This window comes from Marmota flaviventris, chromosome 3 (assembly GCF_047511675.1).
Source record: "Marmota flaviventris isolate mMarFla1 chromosome 3, mMarFla1.hap1, whole genome shotgun sequence".
Taxonomy (NCBI): Eukaryota; Metazoa; Chordata; class Mammalia; order Rodentia; family Sciuridae; genus Marmota; species Marmota flaviventris.
Genome location: NC_092500.1, coordinates 61,081,361 through 61,105,471, shown reverse-complemented (window position 1 = coordinate 61,105,471; position 24,111 = coordinate 61,081,361). Strand labels below are relative to the sequence as shown.

Below are 24,111 nucleotides of genomic sequence, written 5' to 3'. Positions count from 1 at the left end.
ACTAATAAAAGAGAAAAAATAATATTAGCTAGTATACAACATGGATATAGATTTCTAAATCATGGCCTAGTAAGGTAAAATTCCTCAGAAAGTGTCATTCCTAAGCTCACATTTGCTTTTTTTTTTTTTTAGAAATGTTTTATAAAAATTTGAGTTTTGATATTGCCTTTTCCTTAAGTAATAACTGTAATTAGAAAAGTTCTACTCCCATGAAATTGGTCTTTTTGGTTTTTTTTGTTTGCATCAGGGATTGAACCCACATGTGCTTAACCACTGAGCTACATCCCTAGCCTTTTTAAATTTTATATTTTGAGTTTGATTCTTGGCTTTGAACTTGTGATGGTACAGCCCCAGCCTACTGAGCCACTGGAATTATAGGTGTGCATGACTATACCCAACATAAAATTGTTTTTAAAGTCATAGTTATATTTATTTTTCTTGTGAAAGCCAGCATAAATAAGTAAAATAATTCAGGTAATAATAAATATAATAAATTTATTTAGAAGCAATAGCTAGCAATAATATTGAATCTATTTCTAATTTGCTATCATGATCATGAATATTACTCAATTTTTAAATCATATAGATTTTAAGTAAGTTGTGAATTTAATTTCAAATGTTCAGTACAAAAATTAATCCTCCTCTTCCACCTTGTTTAACCTATATTGTTTATATATTATTTCTTACTGTAACCTATATGTCTGTTTACCCTATTTAAAAAACAACAACAACAATAATAATTTAAAACACAGTATTTTAGATCTCTAGAACTACCAAAAGGCAAAAAGAGGGTATACACATACACATACAGACACACCTATATGTACACACATTTGTAAGAACATATATGTGTATGTATATATTTGTATAAACACATATATGAATTACTAACTTAAGAAACACAATGTCTTATTCTGTTCAAATATATGTGCAGTGATTATCATTAGCATGTATATACTTGAAGTATATAAATTCATATATTAAGAGACTTTAGACCTATTTTTGAAGTGTACCATACAAAAATGCATCAAATCATTCCACAATAATTTTGTGTGTGAGTCCATAAAGGACTTGATACATAAGTACATTAAATTAATCCCAAATAGCATTAAAAAGTTGTTTTTCTTAGAAGAGATAAGAAAACAAAGACTAACTAAACAGCAATGGTTTTGGCTTTATAGTTAAAATCATGCACCTGAATTAGTTGTAAATCATGTTCAGATTGATGATTTTGAGGCAAATATCTTCCTCACAATGTCTTTAATTGCTTGTTTCACCTGCTGGTTCCTTAGAGTATAAATAAATGGATTCAGCATAGGAGCGACAGAGGTGTTGAGCATAGCCACCCCTTTTGTTAAAGCAACTCCTTCCTTTGCTGATGTTTTCATATACATGAAGATGCAGCTTCCATATGAGATGGAGACAACAATCATGTGTGAGGAACAGGTTGAGAAGGCCTTTGTTCTTTGTTGAGATGAGGGAATTCTTAGAATTGTTCTGAGGATGTAAGCGTAGGAGAGAATTATTAGTGTCAATGTGGTCAGGAGAGTGAACAAAGCTAAAATAAAACTCAAGAGCTCTAGAGTACTGGTGTCTGTGCAAGAGATTTGCAGCAAAGGAGAAGAGTCACAGGTGAAGTGGTCAATGACATTGGAATCACAGAAATCTAACTGCAAGCCCATGGTCAGTGGTGGAAAAATGACCAAGAAACCAGCCAGCCAAGAGATGATGATGAGCTGGTAACAGATCTTGTTACTCATGATGGTTGTATAATGTAGAGGCTTGCAGATAGCCACGTAGCGATCATAGGACATAGAGGCCAGGAGGAAAAATTCTGTTGAGCCCAGGAAGATAAAGAAAAATAGTTGAGCTGCACAAGCATTGTAGGAAATCGACTTGTCCCCAGTTAGGATGCTGATCAAAAACCTAGGGTTACAGACAGAAGTAAATGAAATTTCTAGGAAGGAGAAATTCCTGAGGAAGAAATACATGGGGGTCTTCAGGTGGGAATCCAGGAGGGTAAGGGTGATGATAGTTAGATTTCCAATAACACTCAGCACATAGGTGAGAAATAAAAAGAAGAAAATCACAACCTGTAGCTCTGGATCATCTGTTAAACCCAGGAGGATGAAGTCTGTTACTGATGTTCTATTTTTCATTTCCAATGGGTGGTTTAAGGCAGATTTTACTGATAAAATGTATCTGGAAAACAATAAAGTACGAATCAGAAGGGAAGCACAAATGTTTGCATATGTTTTTTGAAGTAATTATTTTTTTGCATTTTGATATGAAGCACTGGAGACTTTGGTTGTGTGTATATATTTCTCACTTTCAATTCAATCATACCTATATATATATATTTATTTTTAATATGACTGTGCTATATTTTACTCTGTCTCTACATTTACATTTATTATTGAGAAATAAATTTATTGGACACAAATTGTCAAATGTTTCATTATGAACTAAAATATAAGGGGGACTGTGCCTTTATTACATTATCTTTTCTAGGATTAAAAATTCTTATTTGATCATGCAACATGTGATCAACATAACTTTCTAAGGAAAGTTCTGAATATTCTTTTTGAGAAGTAGCCACTACTAACTTCACTAGCATTTTTTTCTTGATATTCACACACACAAAAAAAAAAATAAACTGGATAATTGATTCTAATTAATATTTTGAACTTTTAAACATGGTCTGTGTAAATAGTATCCCATTTTCTCCAGTCCAAATACAATCTATTTCTAGATATTATTGGAAATTTTGGAACCTCTAACTTCATTCTTGATTTAAAAAACAATATATACCATTAATAAATGGTATATTTCATAATTGCTAAAATATTTTTAAAAATCTAATTAAGCATCAAAGAGTCTGGTCAGAAAATTTTAATGTTCTATATGAATAATTCACAAATAGCACTCAAACTTGAAATATATAAATGCTTTCCATAAATTAATTAGAACTATATTGAACATTAAGACCATTAACATGTGATAGGTCTCCTAAAATAAACATGTACAAGTATTAAGGAAGGTGTGGTGTGTTCTACATACTCCAGTTAGTTGCTAGAAATTATTACAATATATTTTTAAATATCAATTTATTTTATCAAGTTAATTACTAAATGTATGTGTATGTATTATATATATATATATATATATATATATATATATATATATATATATATATATATATAAATCAGATATATATATATATAAATCAGATATATATAAATAAGCACACCAGATCAAACATAATGAAATAAATAAGATAGAATAAATAGAAGTTGAAACATAGATAAAAAAAAACTTAAATTTACTTGCCTCTTATCAAATATTGATGGCAAAGCTTAAGTGTTGAATACAAAATAATATTCTCAATTTGCTTAAATCAAAAGTCATGCAACTGTTCAAAATATATTTTGCTCTCTCCTTCCATAAAACTGCAAGTTCCCTCACAAAGTCTTTTATGCTTCATTTTGAAACACCCAGTAAAATATTTATTTTTATCTTTTAATCATCATTTAATACTTGGAGGCCTGACATATTCCATCCACTACCTTAGGATCATAACTTTAGATGAAATTTCTGCCATTATAAATGATAAAAATTCTAGAGTTAGTTTTGATATTTCTCAGAGGGCCAAATCCATTATTTTCCCCTAGGAATGAAGTAAAAATAGCACCTTCAGTGTACTTTGTTTTACATAATTTCAGAAAAAAAATTGAGGCAAATGAATGCTTAATTACTTTTGTGGTAAATTATAGGGCCCTAATTGATCTGTGTACTTGATCCATTTTAGCAATCATATTTTAATTGTGTGATTATGGTACCTATGTCCCAGGAGAAGTCTGAGGAAATTATCCAGCAAAATGTTAACTGGGTATTTGGGGAAGGGTGAATCCCAGGAAAAATAAACAAATATCTTCTGATGTTCACTTTCATACTTTGCGAGTATTATCCTTAAGGTTGAGGGAAATCAGTTTAAAATATAAAAATAAAAAAAGTGAGAGGTCTATTAAGAAAAAAGTCCTGAAAAAAATAATCTATGGAACACTTTCAAAAAATTACTGGAGGTTATTGAGATATATTATAGCAGCTGAAATTTACATAGAGTATTGCTCCTTTCTAACCCTTCATTAGTTAAGCTAAGTTATAAGTGTTCATCTAAAATTGGAAGTAACTTTTACATTTATTTTTATTTCCAAGATCAACATAGTATTGTGTGCATCTCATATGCAGAACTAAGAAAGAGTGGGGCAGAAATGATATTTGAACAAACACTGAGAAACTTCCCAATTTTGATGAAAGACATAGATTGACAAACCAAAGAAGTTAAAGAGACTTCAGGTGGGATAAGCTCAAAAATAATTATATGAAGCCACATTATAAATTAATTTATTGAAAGACAAAAATAAAAAGAACACTTTTGGAGAAGCAGAGGAATTCAAAGCAATCCTTGGTGAGCCTATCACCTAATTTCTCACTAAAAACCATGAAGGCATCAGGCTTTCTTTTCTCCATACCCTTACCAACACTTGTTATCTCTTTGTTCATGTCTTACTCATATAGTAATTTAAGCAAGGTATAATGTAATATCTTACTGTGGTTTTTAATTGCGTTTCCATGATGTTTGGTGATGATGAGAAACTTTTGGCCATTTGTACGTATTATTTGAAAAAAAAATGTCTATTTAAGTCTTTGTCCTTAAAAAAAAAAAGGAGTTTTTCTTTTCTTTTGTGTTGTAGGAGTTTCTTAATATTTTGGATATTAGCCCCTTTTCAGCTATATGGTTTGTAAATAATTTTTCTTCCATTATTCACATTGCTTTTTCATACTACTGATTATATATTTTGCTGTTTATAAACTATAGCTTAATACAGTGTCATTTGTTTTTGTTTTTATAGATATATTTTGGTGTCATATCAAAAAAAAATTTGCAAGACCAAGGTCAAGGAGACTTTTCTTTGTTTTCTTCTGGGAGTTTTAGGGTTTCAGATCTTATGTTTACATCCTTAATCCATTTCAAAATTTTTATAAGGTATATAAATAAAGATACAATTTTAATCTTTTGCATGTATATATTTAGTTTTCCCATTTATTAAGGAGACTTTGTCTCATTGTATATTATTTGTGACCTTAATTAAGATTAGTTGACCATATTTGTGGTGTTTTTTCTCTATTTTGTTTGATTCTTCTATGTGTGTTTTTTTTTTTAATTCCAGAACTATACTCTTTTGAAAGCTGTTGTTCCATAATATAGTCCTAAATTAAGTGATACCTAATTTTCTTCCTTCTCGTTGATTGGCTTGGCTATTTGAGTATTGATAGTCCCATACCTATTTGAGAATTTTTAAATTTTCTATATTAAAAAATGTCATTAGTATTTAGATGAGAATAGCATTAAATCTATAGTTCACTTGGATAGTATAGACATTTTACCAGTATGAATTCTTCTAATGGAAAAGAACAAAAAATTTTCCATCTGTTTGCAACTGCAATTGTTTTCATGAATATTCCACAGTTTTTTTTTTTCTAATATTTTTTTAGTTGTTAATAGACCTTTAATTAATTTATTTATATATGGTGCTGAGAATCAAACCTAGTGCCTCACATGTTCCAGGCAAGTGTGCTACCACTGAGCCACAACCCCAGCCCTCCCATAGTTTTATGAGATGTAAAAACTTATCTGGGAAGTATTCATAGCAAGCATAAAGGAAAAAAAATGAGTATTTGTCTTCTCATTCTGAATATTTGCAAAGTTTGCTTCAGTTTTTTAAAGTTTTAGCATTGCCTAACTGTATCTGGAGCCAAAAAAATCTCCGAACCAATTCATACATGGGGTGGAGTGGCATTTTTTTGAGGTCATTTACGTGAATATTAACTTCACCTTTGAGAAAAATTTCAATTACTCATTTAATATGTATTTTCTTTAAGGTTTTGATATAGTTAGTGTCATAATTGTGTTAATTTTTTTTTTTTTAGTTTCCATTGATGATTCATGGCACATAGTATACATTTTGAGGTATTTTAAGTGTATTTCTCATCTAGTCCATTTAAAAGATAACATCATACATTATATCTCAAAGTTTCTTTATAATTCGATATCTTTGTATTTTTTTGTACTAGTGTCTTCTTAATACTATTGACTCATTATATTAAGATTTATATGTGTTTATATCTTATGGAGACTTTGATATATCATGAAGGGAATAATTTTTCCATCATTTTATATTTTACAAATATTCACAAAAATATATATTCTTTAAATGAAGTTTAGAATAAAATATTAATAAAACATTGTAAATATTTTGATTGCACAGGTCTTTGAACAATTTATATTTTCAATAGTTCACAGATAAAATATATATTCAGGTAATCTGATGCTACATGAAAGTTTGCTTATTGATAATTTTTCCCCCCAAAATTTTCAAAATTGTTTTAATTTCTTATTGGACCACTATAATTATATAATAAGGGCATTGATTGTGACACATTTATACATACACATAACATAATGTGATCAATTTTATTTTCCAGTACCTCAGTTCCTTTATCCCTCTCCGGATTTCCTCCCTTTACTCTATTTGTTTCCCTTTCATTTTCATAATATCCTCCATCCTTTTTCCATTTTTTTCTCCTGAGCTTCCACATATGAAAACAAACAAAAACAACACTTGATGAGTTTGTCTTATTTAACTTAACCTAATGCTCTCAAGTTCCATTCATTTTCCTACAAATGACATGATTTCATTTTTGGGGGTTGAATGAAACACCATTGTGTACATTCTTTTTAAAAACTATTTACTAGTTTTAGTTATAGGTGGACACAATCTTTATTTATTTTATCTTATGTGGTGCTGAGAACTGAATCCAGTACCTCACACATGCTAGGCAAGCGCTTTACCTCTGAGCCACAACCCCTGCCCCCCACATATTCTTTATTCATTTATTAACTGATGGATATATAGGCTCTCTACATAACTTGGCTATTGTGAACTGGGCTGCTATAAGCCTTCATAAATATATCTGTAATGGTCAATGTGAATTGTCAACTTGTTTGGCTTAAGACCTGTCAAGGAGTAAGAGGCTTATAAGTGTGTCAATGAGGGTGTGTCTAGAAATGATTGGCATGTGGGCTAGCCAACCAAAATGGAGACCCTCCCTAAATGTGGGCAACATGATACAATAGGGTGAAGGCTTGGATGGAATAAAAGTTGGAAGAATAAGGAAGCAGAGCAGATGCAAACTCAATTCTTCTTGAACAGGTTCTTGATTGCTACTGCAATCATCTGAGGATATCAGATTCTTGCTTCTACACTTTTCCAAAGCAGACTCTGCCAGTGATTCTCCAGGGAGTTTCCAGAAGTCTTTGGTCACAGACTAGGGTAGAATTGTTTATCCCTGTTGTTCTGAGGCTTCAGTCTCTCAGACTGTAAAGCTACTGGTTCTTCCACCTCTCCAGCATGCAGACAGTCATTGTGGACTATCCAGCTTCTGGTCATTTAAGCCAACCTAGTAAATCCCCTTAGTTATGCTTCCTATTCATTCTGTTCCTCCAAAGAACCCTGACTAATACATTTCTCCACAGCAAGTATACTAATTTACAATTCTACCAGCAATGGAATAATAAGTGCCAGCATTTATTATTATTTCTATTTGTGATGATTGCCATTCCAACTGGCATGAGTTCAGATCTCAGTGTAGCTTTGATTTGCTCCCTGAATGCTAAGGCTGTTGAACATTTTTTTCATATATTTCTTACCATTTGTTTCTTCTTGTGGGAAATTTCTTATTTAGTTCATTTGGCCATGTGTTGATTGGGTTATTTTTATTTTAGTTTTTAATGTTAAGTTTTTTTGAGTTTTTTAAATATATATTCTAGATATAATCCCCTGTCAGAAGAGTAGATGGCAAATATTTTGTGTAGGCGCTCCATGCTCTTATTTACTTTGCTATGCAGAAGCTTTTAAACTTGATGCCATCCCATTAATTAATTATTGGTATTATTTCCTGAGCTTTAGATCCTAATGAGAAAGTTATTGCCCGCACATACATGTTGGAGTGTTTCCCTTATTTTCTTCTATCAACTGCAAAGTATCTAGTCTAATTTCCAGGGTTTTGGTCCATTTTGAGATTATTTTCATATGGATATCCAGTTTACCCAGCACCATTTGTCAAAATGGGCTATATTTTCTCCAGCCTATGTTTTTGGTGTCTTTGTCAAGAATCAGATGGCTTTATTTGTGTGGGTTGGTTTTGTGTCTTCTATTCCATGGTTTATGGGTCGGTTTTCATGTAAATACCATGCTGCTTTTGTTACTGCACTTCTGCATTATATGCCTACAGTATTGCTCTTTTTCTTATTAATTGTTTTGGCTGTTCTGTGTCTTTTATTTTTCCATCTGGATTTTAGGACTGTTTTTAACTAATTCTGTAAAGAATGTTATTAATATTTTGATGGGGATTGCACTGAATCTATAAGTCACTTTTGGTAAGGTCATCTTTTTAGCATTATTAATTCTGGCTAGACAAGAACATAGTACATATTTTCAACTTCTAATATTGTCTTCAATTTTTTAGTCAGTATTCCATAGTTGTCACTGTAGAGATCTTTCACTTTTTTAGACTTAAACATAAATATTTTATTTTTATTATTTGAAGCTATTGTGAAAGGAATTGTTTTCTGATTTCCTTTTTAGTGAATTCATTATTGATTTTTGTATGTGGGTTTGTACTACACTACTCTGCTGAATTTGTATATTAGTTCAAAGAGTATTTTGATAGAGTTTTTTTTATAACTTTTAAGTATCCGATATATCATCTACAAAGCGTGATAATTTGACTTCTTTTTTTTTTCTATTTGTATCCATTCATTTCCTTTTTATACCTAATTGAACTGGCTAAAATTTCAAATACTATATTGAATAAGAGTGTTGATAGTGCACGTCTTTGACTTATTCCTGATTTTAGAAAAAGTGTTTTTAGTTTTATCCCATTCTATATGATGTTGGCTCTGGGTTTGTCCACATAGCCTTATGATCTTAAGCCAAACTACTCTTTTATAATTTCTTCAATTTTGTGGTCATGAATGAGTGTTGAATTTTATTGAAGGCTTTTGCCACATCTATTGAAATAATGAAGACATTTTTGTAAATATAATCCATGTGGTGAATTATATTTATTGATTTGCATATATTGGATATATTGCATATATTGATTTGCATATATTGCTTCCATAGCAAAAAACTAACTTGATTTATGATTGTGATTTTTGATATTTTGTTAAACATAGTTGCTCTTTATTAAGTATTTGTGCAGCTACACTCATAAGTGACATTAGTCTGTAATTTTATTTCCTTGATGTGTCCTTATCTAGTTTAGGTATAAGGGGAATACAGGCCTCAGAAAATGAATTTGGAAGTGATTCATCTCTGTTTCTATTTCATGAAATATTTTTGGGAGTCTTTGCAGTAATTCTTCTTTAAAAGCTTGAGAGAGTTCACCAGATAATCCATTTGATTGTGAACTTTTCTTTGTTGGAAGGCTTTTTATTACTGCTTCAATCTCATTGCTTGTTCTTGTTTTGTTTAGTGTTTTTTTTTAATATCTTCTTAGTTTATATCCTCTTGGTGATTCATATATAAGTAGAAATGTATCCATTTCTTTCAGTTTTCTGATTTACTTAAGTACAATTTCCAATACAGACCCTAGTTATTCTCTGGATATTTGTAGTGTCTGTGGTTGTGTCTCTTCTTATATTTCTACTTCTATTAATTTGGATCTTGTCTCCTTTTTATTAGTTTGCTTAAGGGCTTTTCAATCTTATTCATCATTTCCAAGAATCAACACTTTATTTTACTGATATTTTATATTTTTTAATTCTCTATTTCATTAATTTCAGCTTTGATCTTAATTATTTTCTTTTACTGCTTTTGATATTTTTTCTTGATTTTCTAGAACCTTGATATGCATCATTAGATTACTTACTTATTTATTCTTTATTTGGGACCTTTCTTATTTTATATAGGCACTCACTGCCACCAACTTTTTTTTTTTCGTAGAGCCACCTGCACAGTGCATAGAGATTTTGATATGTTGAGCCAATATTCTCATATTATTCTAAAGCTCCTTAAATTTCTGACCTCATTCCCTCTATTTCCTAATTTTTATATCTTTCTTTCCTTTTGTTGTTGTTGTTGATTTATAATTTTATTCTTCTTTCATCTGGTAAGATGGAAGGAATTATATTTTTTCTTCCTATTTTCTATGACTTGTTTTATGGTGAAAAATATGGCCTATTTTTTAGGTTCTATAAGTAGCTGAGAATAAAGTGAATTTGGCCATTGTTGAATGAAATATTCTGCAGATGTTTATTAGTTTAATTTAATTAATAAATTTGGGGGGGTGCAGAGGAATCTTTACTGATGTTATGTCTGGTTGACCTATCCTAGGGAAAGGTGTGTTAAAATATCTCAGTATTATTGTTTTGGCTTCTATATGAATTATTACATGGAATCATGTTTGTTTATGTAATTAGGTGCACTAATGTTTGGGGCATAAATATTTAATATCATTATATCTTCTTGTTGGATTTTTCACTTTATAATGTGACTGTCTTTGTCTTTTATGATTAATTTTGGGTTTGATGCCTGTTTTGTTAGATACAAGGACAACTATTCCTGTTTTGTTTCTGCCTTTATTTATCTGGAATATCTCTATCTGTTTTAGAGAGCTTTTTCTCTACTCTGACCAAAAGACCTGAAAAAAAAAAAAACAATTTAAGAGGGAAATTTATTTGGGGGCTCATGGTTTCAGGGTCTCAGTCCAAAGACAGCTGACTCCGTTTATTGAGGCTCAAGGGCAGAAGAATGTGGTGGAGGTAGCAGCTCAGGACATCACAGTAAGCAGAGAGAGAGACCTTTACTCAACAAGAACAAAATGTATACATACCCCAGTGACACACATTCTCCATTTTCACCCTCCCCACCTACTGTTAGCACCAAGTTAACCCCTAACATGGTATTAATCCACTAATTGGATTAAGGGTCTCATAGCCCAATCATTTTACCTCTAAAGCTTCTTGCATTGCCTCACACATGACTTTTTGGGGACATTCCAATCCTTTCATTAAACCTTTTTAGAAAACTCATTTTCATTGCATTTGTCTGCTTCTAATGAATGGCCATTTAGCAAAGGCAAAGAGACTTTAAATTGAAATTCTTTCTGCCAGTTCTGGGAATAGTTTCTATTTAATGCTACTTCAACCAGAAAAAAAGCAGAGTGTTCTCTCTTAAAACTGAGTGTTTTCTTGCAAGTTGAAGCTGCTAGCACAAACAGCTTCTGTTCCACACTTGCAGGAATTTCACAGCCAGTACATTCAAAGCACAGTTACAGCACAATATTTAAAAAGTCCTAACAAGAAAATCCTTGTGCCTAGGAACTAAGATTTTAGCTTATGCTTATCTTGGAAAATTTTCAAGAAATCAAAAATTTATCTTTTCATTCTGAAATATAGCTTTATTAAATATGGCAATCTTGGTTTGTAGTTATTTTTGTTCAGGGCTTAAAACACATAATTCAATCCCTCCCAGATAAGGGAGAAAGAAATAAAATTTTCATTGAATTACTTCTAAATGTTACATGACATTTTTTTCTTGAGACTTTTGAAAATTCTTTCTTTTGTTTCCCCTAATTGCTAGACAATTTTATTATACAATAAGTCCTGGGGAAGTTCTTTTCTGACCTTCTCTATTTGGGGTTCTGAATGTGCCTTGTATCTGGACAGCCATCTCATTCCCAAATACAAAAAAAAATTCTGATATTAACCAAAAAGTTTATACTCAACCTTATCCTGTATCTCAGATCCCTCTTTGATTCCAATCATTCTTACATTTGATCTTTTAATGTTGTCTGTTAAGTTCTTGTATATTCAGTTCATGATTAACTTATTTTCTTAATACAGTCTAAATATTTAATGCCAGACATTTTGTCTTCTAGTTCTAGGATTCTGTCTTCTAGTTGACCTACTCTATTGGAAAAACTTTCACCTGAATTTTAGTTGATTTATTCTGCCTTTTATCTACAATATTTTAGTTTGTTTCTTTTGAAATCAAAAGTATAATGATTTCTTTAATTTGTGAATGGCAGAGAGAAATAAAGAAAATCTGTATTGGGGGTAAAATTGGGAGTTCATAACCAACTTGAATCTAATGTATGAAATATGATACGTCAAGAGCTTTGTAATGTTTTGAACAACCAATAAAAAAATTTAAAAAATAAAAAAAAAGAAAAGCGGTGAGGGGTGAGAAAAGTTGAATAGTGAAAGTGAATTGAGAAGGAGGTAGGAGAGGTGAGAAAGGGGAACAACTGAGTAATGAAATTGACCAAATTATGCTAAGTACATGTATGAATATATCACAATGAATTCCAGTTTTATGAATCACTATTTTTCACCAGTTAAAAAAATAAAGACACATGTGGAGGCACATGCATCTTATTCTGTCAAATGGGGAGGCTGACACAGAAGGAGCACAAGTTCAGTTAGCTTCAGCAATTTAGAGAGGGCTTACGCAACTTAGAGAGACCTTATCTCAAAATAAAAAATAAAAAAGGCCTGAGGATGTAGCTCAGTGTTAAAGTCCTCCTGGATTCAATAATCTGTATGAAAACAAACAAGCAAATAAACAAAAACAAAACAAAAATAAAAATCAACATAAAAACAATAAAAATAGAAGAAAGATCGATAAAGCAAAGGAAGGAGGTCAAAACTAGGTACTAAAATGGAGCAATGGAAAAAATTATGTTACATGAATTTATAAATGTGTTACAATAAACTTCACTATCATATATAATTATAATGTATTACTAAAACATAAAAATAATAAAATAAAAATAAAGCTATATGATAATGAGGAAAAATAAAGACAGGTGGGAAATTGTAGCAGTGTTCATATTGAAAATATTAGAGGTGTAAGGCAAATGCAAGTTTAATCAATATGCTAGCATAATCTTTTTGTCCTTAATTTGGAAAAGAGAAGGTAATGCCACAGTGTTGAGTTTTATAAATCTTGAGAGAAATTTGTTAACCAATGTGATAAATTTTAAAATGAATTAAACAAATGGAATTAAACTATATTTAAAAGTCTTTAAAATTAATTGAATACGACAGACTTAATGGCAATAAATCTATAGGAAAAATTAGATTGAAATATGACTTTGTCAAACTGATATTGAATTGTAACATTTTCTTCTCATAGATTGGAATTTGGTGAAAATAAAAAAAAACATTCTGAGAAAATAAATTGACTGTATAAAATTTGCAATGAAGATTATGGTATGTTGTATTATTATTATTTATAAGTTGTATTCATAAAAATTATGTCTGAATATTTTTTGATAATAAACTAATTGTTAAACAGTTACCAGAGTATTATTGTTCTCTTTCCAAATGCTTTGAAAGAGCTAAAATTTCCTGTAGCTGAGTGTGAATATTTTAAATATTTTTAGTCCCCCAACCTCCTAAGTTTCCAAACACACCTCTGTTTTTTAAAATATTTAAACCAATTATTGATTGGGTTGTTTTTTGGTGTTATTTTTTTAAAAAGATTTTTATATATCCTGGAGATTAGTGCTCTTTCTGATGTGCGTGTGGCAAAAATTTGCTCTCCAAATGTAGGCTGTTTCTTCACCTCATTGATTGCTTCTTTGCTGAGAAGTTTTTTAGTTTGAATCCATTGCATTTATTAATTCTGATTTTATTTCTTGCACTTTAGGAGTCTTGTTAAGGAAGTCAGGGCCTAATCTGACATGATAAAGACTTGGGCCTACTTTTTCCTCTATTAGAAGAAGATATACAGTTCATCAACAAATATATGAAAAAATGTTCAACATCTCTATTAATTACAGAAATGAAAATCAAAACTACTTTAAGATTTCATCTCACGCCAGTCAGAATGGCAGTTATAAAGGATACAAACAACAAAAAGTGTTGGCCTGGATGTTGGGGAAAAGGCACATTCATACATTGCTGGTGAGACTGCAAATTGGTGCAACCAGTCTGGAAAGCAGTATGGAGATTCCTTAGAAAACATGGAGTGGAACAACCATTTAACCCAGTTATCCCTCTCTTCAATCTATATCCAAAGGACTTAAAAAAAAACCCAAAAAACATACTACAGGGACACAGCCACATCAATGTTTATAGCAGCACAGTTCACAATAGCTAAACTGTGGAGCCAACCTAGATGTCCTTCAGTGGATGATGGATTAAAAAAAAAAATGTAGCATATATATGCAATGGAATTTTACTCAGCAATAAAAAAAAAATAAAATCATGGCATTTACAGGTAAATGGACGTAGTTGGAGAAGATAATGCTAAGTGAAGTTAGCCACTCCCCAAAAAACAAATGCTGAATGTTTTCTCCGGTACAAGGAGGCTGACTCATAGTGGGGTAGGGAGGAGGAACATGGGAGGAATAGATGAATTCTAGATAGGGAAGAGGGGTGGGAGCAAAAGGGAGGGGGCAGGGGATTAGCAAGGATGGTGGAAAGTGATAGACATCATTATCAAAAATGCATGATGAAGACAAGAATTTGGTATCAAAATACTTTATATACAAACAGAGATATGAAAAATTGTGGTATATTGTGATAATAAGAATTGCAATGCAATCTGCTGTTATTTATTTTTTAAAAAAATCAATAAAAAACATACATTATAACAATAAAATATGGAATTCATGATGAAGCTATAACATCTATGTATTGATCCATAGGAACAATATTTATGATACAAAAACAATAGAAAACAGAATGACAAATAGAAACATACAAGAAGACATTACCTCACATGCAAAAAAAATTGCTTACTTAAATAGTATTTTTTTAAAAATATGCACTTGGAAAAATAATTTTCAAAGTTGCTTGAAATAACATTTATTTTGCTTAGGTTATGAAGTTTCTTGGATTCTTAAACCAAAATTCTAGCATTAATGCCAAATATTTTCTCATTCTTATTTTTGTGACATTAAAACAATCTTAGGATTTTCAGCATGCATAAATGTAAAATGATAACTGCAAAGGAGATCAAAGTGAGACAGTTGAAGAACAAAACATTCTGGAAAAAGAAGTTGATTTTGGAAGTGAATGAACAAATGGAAGAATGGTGTATGTGTTGACATACATGAAAACGCAGCTTCCATAAGAAATGGAGACAACAATCATGTGTGAGGAGCAAGTGGAAAACGCCATTTTCCTTTGCTCAGCAGAGGGGATCCTCAGAATTGTCTTAATGATGAACACATAGGACAGAATCACTAACGTTAAGGTTACAATGAGAGTTAATATGGCCAGGAAAAAATCCTAAGAGCTCTAGAAAGGATGTGTCTGTGCAGAAGATCAGGAGCATAGGAGAGGAGTCACAGGTGAAGTGGTCAATGATGTTGGAGTCACAGAAATCTAGTTGTAGTCCCACAATCCCAGGTGGAAAGATAATGAGAAAGCCAGTCAGCCAAGAACCAAGGACAACCAGGGTGCAGACCCTGCTGTTCATTATTGTTGTATAATTCAGTGGCTTGCAGATAGCCACATAACGGTCATAGGACATGGCAGTTAAGAGGAAAAATTTTGTTGAGCCAAACAGTATGAGGAAAAACACCTGGGCCATGAAAGAATTATGGGAAATGGTCTTATCTCCTGTTATGATGCTGACTAGGTATCTAGGAATAGAAACTGTGGTAAATGAGATTTCTACGAAAGAGAAATTCCTAAGGAAGAAATATATGGGTGTTTTTAGGTGCAAGTCTACCAGAATGAGGGTGATAATTGTTAAGTTTCCAGTAATGCTTAGTATGTAGGTGAAAAACAGAAATAGAAAAATGAAAATATTGAGCTTTGGGTCATCTCTTAATCCCAGAAGAATGAACTCAGTTGCAGATATATGATTTTTTATTCCCTTTTGTTCACTTCTTCCAGGTCTAAAAATAAAAATAAGAAACAATTCTTTAATAAGTTTAAGACTCCCTTTTTATTACATGTCCTGAGTTAAGAAACATAAAAGGCCTATAAATAAGGAATAAATTGACAAGCAAGATGTTACTGGGGTAGTAGCTCAGTGGTAGAGCACTTGCCTAGCACATGTGAGGCACTGAGTTTGATCCTCAGTACTACATAAAAGTAAGTAAACAAAGGTATTGTGTCCATCTACAAGCAAACAAACAAAAATTAAACAAACAACCAAAAATGTACTGTTTTGGAGAATGTACATTAATCATAACAAAATAATCTGTCTGTTATCTTCCATATGCATTCCCAGTCATTTAATATAAAGTTAGTCTCTTGATAGCTTTAATAAATATATCTGCATAAGAAAATTATGCTTTTAAAATATGCCTTACTTTCCTTTAAATATCTGATTATATGTGTGTAAAAACTAAGTAGAAAATTTTAAAATATAAAATATTTGTTGTTAAAATTTTTTCCAATGAACAGATGTTCTGAATTTCTGAACATGAAACTGTTAAAGAACATCTGTGCAGGGAGACTTGTGGAGGGGGCACACAAAGGACAGACACAGACACACAGGGAAGGTGCAGACAGACAGAAGGATGGTAGAAAAAAAGGGGTTCCTGCCCCTCTCTACCATCCTCTTTAATAACCCAAAAAGTTACATATTACCCACCACCAATGACTACACTTTAGCCAGTATTCCTTTTAATCCTGAAGTCTAGCTAACTGAGATAAGGTCCAGGTAAATGCAAACTCAGAGCCTCTGTCCTTCAAAACATATCAGTATGGAAACCAGGTAGTTCATGTGCATACTTATCTTAATAACCTCAGCAGGGAAAAGCTGGGGGTTCCAATCATGGAAATCAGGGTGCCAGTTACCCCCATGAGTTTGCTCACCAGTGGTAACTGTCTATTTCCACAGTCAAAACACCTACATGAAATATTTTGAAGAATTTCTTAATTTTCCATGTTACTCATTATCACCCTTATTGGTATAGAGAGTTAATAATTTCACAAGCGAATTAGGACTATAAAATATTATTTACATAATTCTAAAGAAGCAAATTCAGAATTTTCCAATGTACTAAACTTATTCCTTTTTGAATTCAATAATAATGTATCACTGTATAGATCAGTTTCTGAGGGCCAAAGTTTAGTGATGCATGTTATACAATGATTAGAAAGGAGAAAAAAATAAATGAAGCCAGAAATTTAAAAAAATGCTTTTACATTGAGATAATCCTACATGGTAGTAGTTGGATGCTGAAAGCCAAATGCTAGGTTACTTTTCTTTGAGTGACAATGTTTGATGTTTTTCTTTCAGATCTTTGCATGCACTTCTCAACCTGTGGCTACCTCTGATTTTCTTGCATAATGACAAACTTGATGGAATCTGGGTTGATGATCTTTACTATATACAGTGAACATTCTGTAAGAATGACTCCATTAAAAAACATATTGCTGGGCTGGGTATGTAGCTCAAGCAGTAGAGCGCTTGCTTGGCATGCATGCAGCCCAGGTTCGATCCTCAGCACCATATACAAACAAAGATGTTGTGTCTGCTGAAAACTAAAAAATAAATAAATATTAAAAAATTATCTCTATCTCTCTCTCTAAAATATATATATTGCTAGGCTGGGGGTGTGGCTCAGTGGTATAGCACCTGCCTTGAACATGTGAGGCACTGGTTCAATACTCAGCACCACATAAAAATAAATAAATGAAAATATTGTGTCCATCTATAACTAAAACAAAACAAAACAAAACACATATTTCTGACATCATAGAGTCCCTGATGGGATGGGGACATGCCCTCAAATACTCAGAGAAGGTCCTACAACCATACCTAGACAAAGTATCTAAGAAGTTCTGCTGCTTAAGGTCTGAGAAAGAGTTGGTGACTTGAGGAGAAATTTGGTATTCTGGGCAGTGGTAGAAGCTCTAAGTGCAGTCCCAAGTAGTCAATTCATGTTAAGCCCCAACGTCTGAAATTTCAGTAATATTGCAAAGTTGTCATTGAGTAAAAGTGTCTCTAGTACTAACATTATTTAGAAATAAAAGTATGAGCTGTGGATTTGGAAATGGCAGTAGAAAAATGGACGCTTTAGAACTGGTTACAGGTAAGGATTTTGAAGCCAGAGATGATGCTCTTATGGAGTTTGAAAAAGCTATTGGAAAGAAAAAAGGAGAGAGGTAAGGGAAAAAAGAAAGGAAAAGAAAAAGAGATAGGAAGGAAGAAAGAGAGAGAAAGACATGGGAGTGAGAAAGCAGGAAAGAAAAAAAAAAGTTGGAATTTTTTTCAGTATTTTGGGGAAATACAGAGAAATAGAGGTGATAAAGGTGTATATTTTGCTTGTGAATCAACTGAAAATGGTTTCTAATCAAGAGAGGGCCATTTCATGAATAAGAATCAAGGAGCAATATTTATGGAAAAGAGGTGAGCTACATGGTATATAAAATAAAATTGTTGAGATGATTAATAGTAAAGTATTATCCTAGGTTGTATGATCCAAGACCAAGTACTTGGCATCTTGTTTGCCAGACTTTCTTTAAAAATAACAGAGTCCTGACCCTAGGTGTTAGGAAACCTGAAATACATTTTACTTGGCTCTCAATAAGTATTGTTTAAAGAAAGATGGGCTGTATTTTTTAATTACTTTGTTCACCTTCCAGTTATAAAACTTGGTTTTGTAAATATTCTTTCTTAAACAAACCAATTTTATTTGCTTTTTTCCTGCCTCCAAACAGACACAGGGGACTCTTTTTGGAGAGCATAATTAAACTGTCTCTGGAGAACATGGTACTGATGAGAGCACCCTAAATAAAAGCTGAATAATTTAAATTAGGCACTTTCAGAAATTATGTTTTTCCCCCAACATTAAGTAACAGAAAAATGAGCAATGCTTTTGCTACAACAACAGGGAAGAAATGACAGTCTTGACTTACTGTGGACTTCATACTGTTAATATTATTTTCTTTCAACCTGAAACAAATGTCTGCCAAAATATATATCCTACTTCATGGGAACATGTAAAAAAGCATAAAATAGAGTAGAGACCATAGAATATTGTGCTGGTTATCATTTGGTTGCTCTGACCAAAATACCCAACAAGAAAAATTAGAGGGTAGAATATTTGTTTTGGATTTGGATGACTGTTTCATTAGTTCAGACCATGGTTGGTTGATTTAATTGCAGTGGGTCTGAGGTGATATGGAGCATCATGGCAGGTGGTGTGGTGGGAAAGAGCTGCTGACCTCATGGAAAACATGAAGGAGATCTCTCTCTCTCTCTCTCTCTCTCTCTCTTTCTTTCTCTCTCTCTCTCTCTCTCTCTCTCTCTCTCTCTCTCTCTCTCTCTCTCTCTCTCTCTCTCTCCAGGAACTGAGGACAAAATATAAACTCCAAAGTCATGCCTCCATTGACCTACTTTCTTCAACCACACCTCTCCCAATTATATAGTAAGCACCCAGTTAATACATTAAAATTAAGATGGCCTAATTGTTCACTACTATCATAAACTAATCATCTTTACCTCTGAATATTTCTTTATTAATTCAGAAGCTTTTGAGGGATACCCCATATCCAAACCATAATACATACTAACTGTGCCATTTAGATTCTTACTTGTTGACAGGAAGAATATTGAGTATGTATTTTAGGCAAGATAAAGTTAGTAGATGATCACATCAGCAAGATACAATGAAAATTGAGGGTAAATATAAACATAAAACTCATGAAATATGTATCTGAAAAACTTCTCGTATATTGTTTATTTCTATACTCCATGATTGTGTAAATAATGTGAAATACACTCTACCATCATAGGTATCTAAAAAGAACAAATAAAAAATATTGTTCCTTTCACATTAGAAACCAAGTAAGCAACATAAAAAATAGTTCATGACCTACTTTCCTTTTCTATGTGTGATTTTTCTATTGGACATTTTCAGGTCTGGTTCAGTGTTTCAGCTATGGAATTCATTGAATACAGTATGTTTTGTATATATGCTGAATTTGAATTGTTTTTGTCCTTAGAATTGTGTTCTATATATCTGGATATGCTATGACAGATCAATCTATGGAACCTGGGGAGAAATATTGGTGAATTAGGTTGATTGTCTTTTTTTAAGAGAATGTTCAATTAAGGACAGAATTTTTCTAACCAAAAAAAAATTTAAAAAATTCATCTTTCCCCTTTCTTGTGTTTTTTTAATTTGTTCTTTTTAGTTATACATAACATTAGGATACATTTTGGCATGTAGGAAAGCATGGAATATAATTTGCTCTAATTCAATCCCCACTATTTCCCCATTCCCTCTTCTCTTCCCTCCCCTTGTTCCCTTTCCTCTATTAATTTTTCTGCAATTTGTTTATAGATTTTCTTTTAAATTATTGTCTTGTGGATATACATAATGGTGAGATTCAATCTGGTACATTCACATATGTATATAGGAAAAATACGTCAGATTTGTTCTACTGTTATTCCCATAACCTGTATTTCCTCTCTCTCCCTCAATTCCCTTCTTCTACTCGATTGATCTTTATTCTGTTGGGATGGAAGCCCTTATTTACTTTGTTTTTTCTTTTGTCCTTTTGTTTTGGCCTGGCTTCCACCTAACAGAGAAAACATTGGACCTTTGACTTTCTGGGTCTGGCTTATTTCACTTAGCATGATTGTCTCCAGTTAGCTCCCACTTCAGCAAATGCCATTATTTCCTTTTTCTTTATAGTTGAGTAATACTCCATTGTGTTTTGTTTACCACATTTTCCTTACCCATTCATCTGTTGAAGGACACCTAGGTTGGTTCTACAGCTTGTCTATTGTTAATTGTGGTGTTATAAACAATAATTTGGCTGCATTTTAACATAACACTAATTTAGATTAGTTTTTTTTTTTTAAATAGAATAACTTCTGTAGCATTATACAGGGCAGAAATAGGAACGGCAGAAAGATAGGCACAAGAGAGAGAAAAAGAAAAAAAGAGAAAAGTGGAAAGAAATAATATACATCAAGTTAAATGGAAGAAAATTGTGGATGGGTTGGGATTTGATGCAGTAGTAGATAATGTTAGAGGGAGACTAGGAGTAAGAGGAGGAAGTATAAACCAGAGGTGGGAAAACACAGACTGATTCCATGCTTTAAATGCTTTTAATGTTTAGAAGAAATACTTTGAAACGTGTTGAGGGAAGAGCATCACCTATTAGTATAATGACTAACAATCCAGATAAAGAATAATATATAGAGATATATATGATTAAGTTGATGTTAGTGTTATTTATAATAAACATGGCAAATTGAAGAAAATTCTCATTGAATATTGGTTTGGGTTTTATTAGGATTTGGAATCTTCAGAAGATGTCCATCATTCTTGGCTTTGGACCCCTCCAGAGAAGCTGTCACTGGAGACACTACCTGAGTTGCTGTGGATCTCCCACCACCTCGTTTTGGTTTGTCAGCTCAGGTGCCTGTGACTGCCTGACATGCCTGTTCCATGTTGTGTCTGTTGATCATTTTTCTTGTGTGTAGAAGTTCAGGATGCTGGGCTCTGGACTAGGGCTGTGATTGCCAAAAACCACCTTGTACTTGCTCTCCTCTTCAGGATCATTTTCAAGGTTGTAAAAGGCCTGTTGGCTGTGTACAAGCACAGGTCCCATGGTTGTAGATTCTTTGTGGTTCAAAAGCATTTCCCCTGGCTGTCACAGATCACTGGGGTACTGTCCTTATCACTAAGTAAAGAGACTCATCTGGTTTACCTGGGTTCTAGCTGAAGTAACATCCAGTAGGTGTTCAAACAGTGCCTAAACATTCGCCATCTCTGGCCATGGGTCAGTTTGTGCACCATTGCTCTTTACTGCATTGAATTCTGGCAACTTTCTACCTTGACTGACTTCCCAGTGCCTAATATCACAATTCAGGCACCTTTACTTTAAGCTTCCTGGGGTTCAGGCAACTTTTCCTCATGGTCTTCTGCTGATTGCTGCCATGGTCCAAAGACTGCCCTCTATGCCTGGATTTCCAGGCAGCTTCCGTCTAGGATAGGTCTCATGCAGGCTGCAGCTGCAATCAGAGCAATAGTCCCTTCTTAAGACTTGGGCAACTTCCTGGTCAGGCCTCCGGTGTAATGATGAGCTTGTGTAACGATCCTGACAGTTTTTCTTTCCTCTGCTTTGTGTTCAAGGTGCCTTCTTGCTTTGATATGAGCTCTCACTTTCTGCACAGAGAATTGTGTGTGTCCACTCCATCTCTGCCACAGTTCCTGAGGAGAATGTGTGGAACACTGGAACAGGCTTACACTTCCCAGGTTGGATCCACTCCACCCCACTCCCCTTGTTCCTGGTGAGAGGGAGTGAGTGGGTTCAGGCATTTTCAGGTAGTAGTGATTCCTTAACAAGTTCTTTTTAAACAGATTCTTAAGAGACCCACATGCAGATACCTCTGGTTTAGTTTATTGCTTATTGGAGGTGGCAAGATGCTGTGTTGATTTAAAGGGTGTCTGTTCAGCTGTGGGCTCCACAAAAATGGCTGCAGAGCCCAACTCTGCTTTCTCTTCAAGATTTGGCCAAAATGCTTGATCTGAGCCAGGGGTGATGTTGCATTACTGTGATCCCAGTGACTTGGGATACTTAGGCAGAGGATCCCATGTTCTTAGACAACCTCTGCAATGTAAAAAGGCAGTAAGCAACTTAGTGAGACCCTATGTCAAAATAAAAGGGTAATGGGGATGGGGCTGCTCCTGTCTTGCTTATTTTGATCTATTTATGTTCCCCAGCTGTTGTTAAAGGGGTGAGTTTTTGTGCTTTTCTGCTCTTTCTCTGTCTGTTGCCCTTTTCTTGCCCTATTCTGGTCTGAGTTAAAGAACTAAATTTATTTTCTTCTCCAGTAACTAATTTTCAAGTCTCTCCAGGTCTCAGATTTGTAATACTGGGTCTTAGGGCATTTATTCTGCAACCATCTCTCAGATCAGCTGTTCCTTCACTGCCTCCTTTCTGTGTTGTTGGGAATGGGGAATGGCTGCCTAGCTCTGTTCTCCCATCTTCTAATCCTCCTCTTCCCTCTTTTCCTAATATTCTTAAATGTTACATTCAGTATGTTTCAGGCATTTTTAAAAATTTTTATTTTTTTTTACATTCTACACTAGACATTAAGAAAGTATTTTCTTTCTGAGAGGTGGCAAAAAGATTTAAGGTAGGATTCAAGATCACCATGTTCATGCCTTTCATAGTCTGTGTTTCACCAATGTCAAGGCTGTGCCTTGCTTCTAACCAACACAATATGGTAAAGATGATGAGCTGTCACTATTGTGATTATGTTATCTAAAACTCTTGCCAGCTTAGTTGCTCTCCAATATCTTTCCATTGCTGTCTCTGAAGAAACAGTTTTCAGGAATTCCAAAGCCATGATAAAAGTGATGGTGGCAATAACCTGAGTAATCTTGGAAGTGAATCTATGATTCCTAGTTGAGCCTCAGGATAAGGACCCAGCCCACAAGGTGACTTGGTAACTATATTGTAGAACACCCAGGTTCTTTACTCACAAACACTAGATTTACATGTGTGTCCTTATGCAGCAATTAGTAACACAGCATTGAAAACTAATACACAACATACCTGACTCTGCTTCAGAAATGAAAGCTTTTTAAGGAAGTGTTGAGATTCTGCATGATTTCTAATATATTTCCTTTGGGCTCATCTTTCCCATTGTTTTTCTTTTAAATTTATTTTGCATTCATATATTATAGTTTTATATAATTGTGTGTTTCATTTTGACATACTCATAAATTAATACAGTGTGTGTGTGTGTGTGTGTTTATTCTCAATCCCCAATACTACCTCCTTCACTCCCCATCGCCATCTGGTCTTATTATTGGGCTGGGGCTTTCCATTCAAGTGGGAGAGAAAGAGAAGGGGGAAAGGGATAGGAAAACAAATGAGAAATGTACTGAGATAGTCTTCTGGGTTCTGGGGATGTCAAGAATAGAATAGAAGTTGTTGCAAAAGGGGGTGTAGATCACTTATCCTCTCTGCAAACAATCTTGTCCCTTTTAACATGGATCCTTGTCCCAGTTTTCACTGTCTCCACAGGAGTGCAGTTCATA

The 24,111-nt window shown here is 33.2% G+C and overlaps 1 protein-coding gene across 1 annotated transcript; it reads right to left on the bottom strand.

The window, feature by feature from the left end:
- Positions 1-1,217: 1,217 nt before the first annotated feature.
- On the bottom strand, positions 1,218-2,192 carry LOC114087336 (olfactory receptor 6C76). Its single transcript, XM_027928768.2, has one exon. The coding sequence runs from the start codon at positions 2,157-2,159 to the stop codon at positions 1,218-1,220; it is 942 nt and encodes a 313-aa protein (XP_027784569.1). The 5' UTR covers positions 2,160-2,192.
- Positions 2,193-24,111: the final 21,919 nt, after the last annotated feature.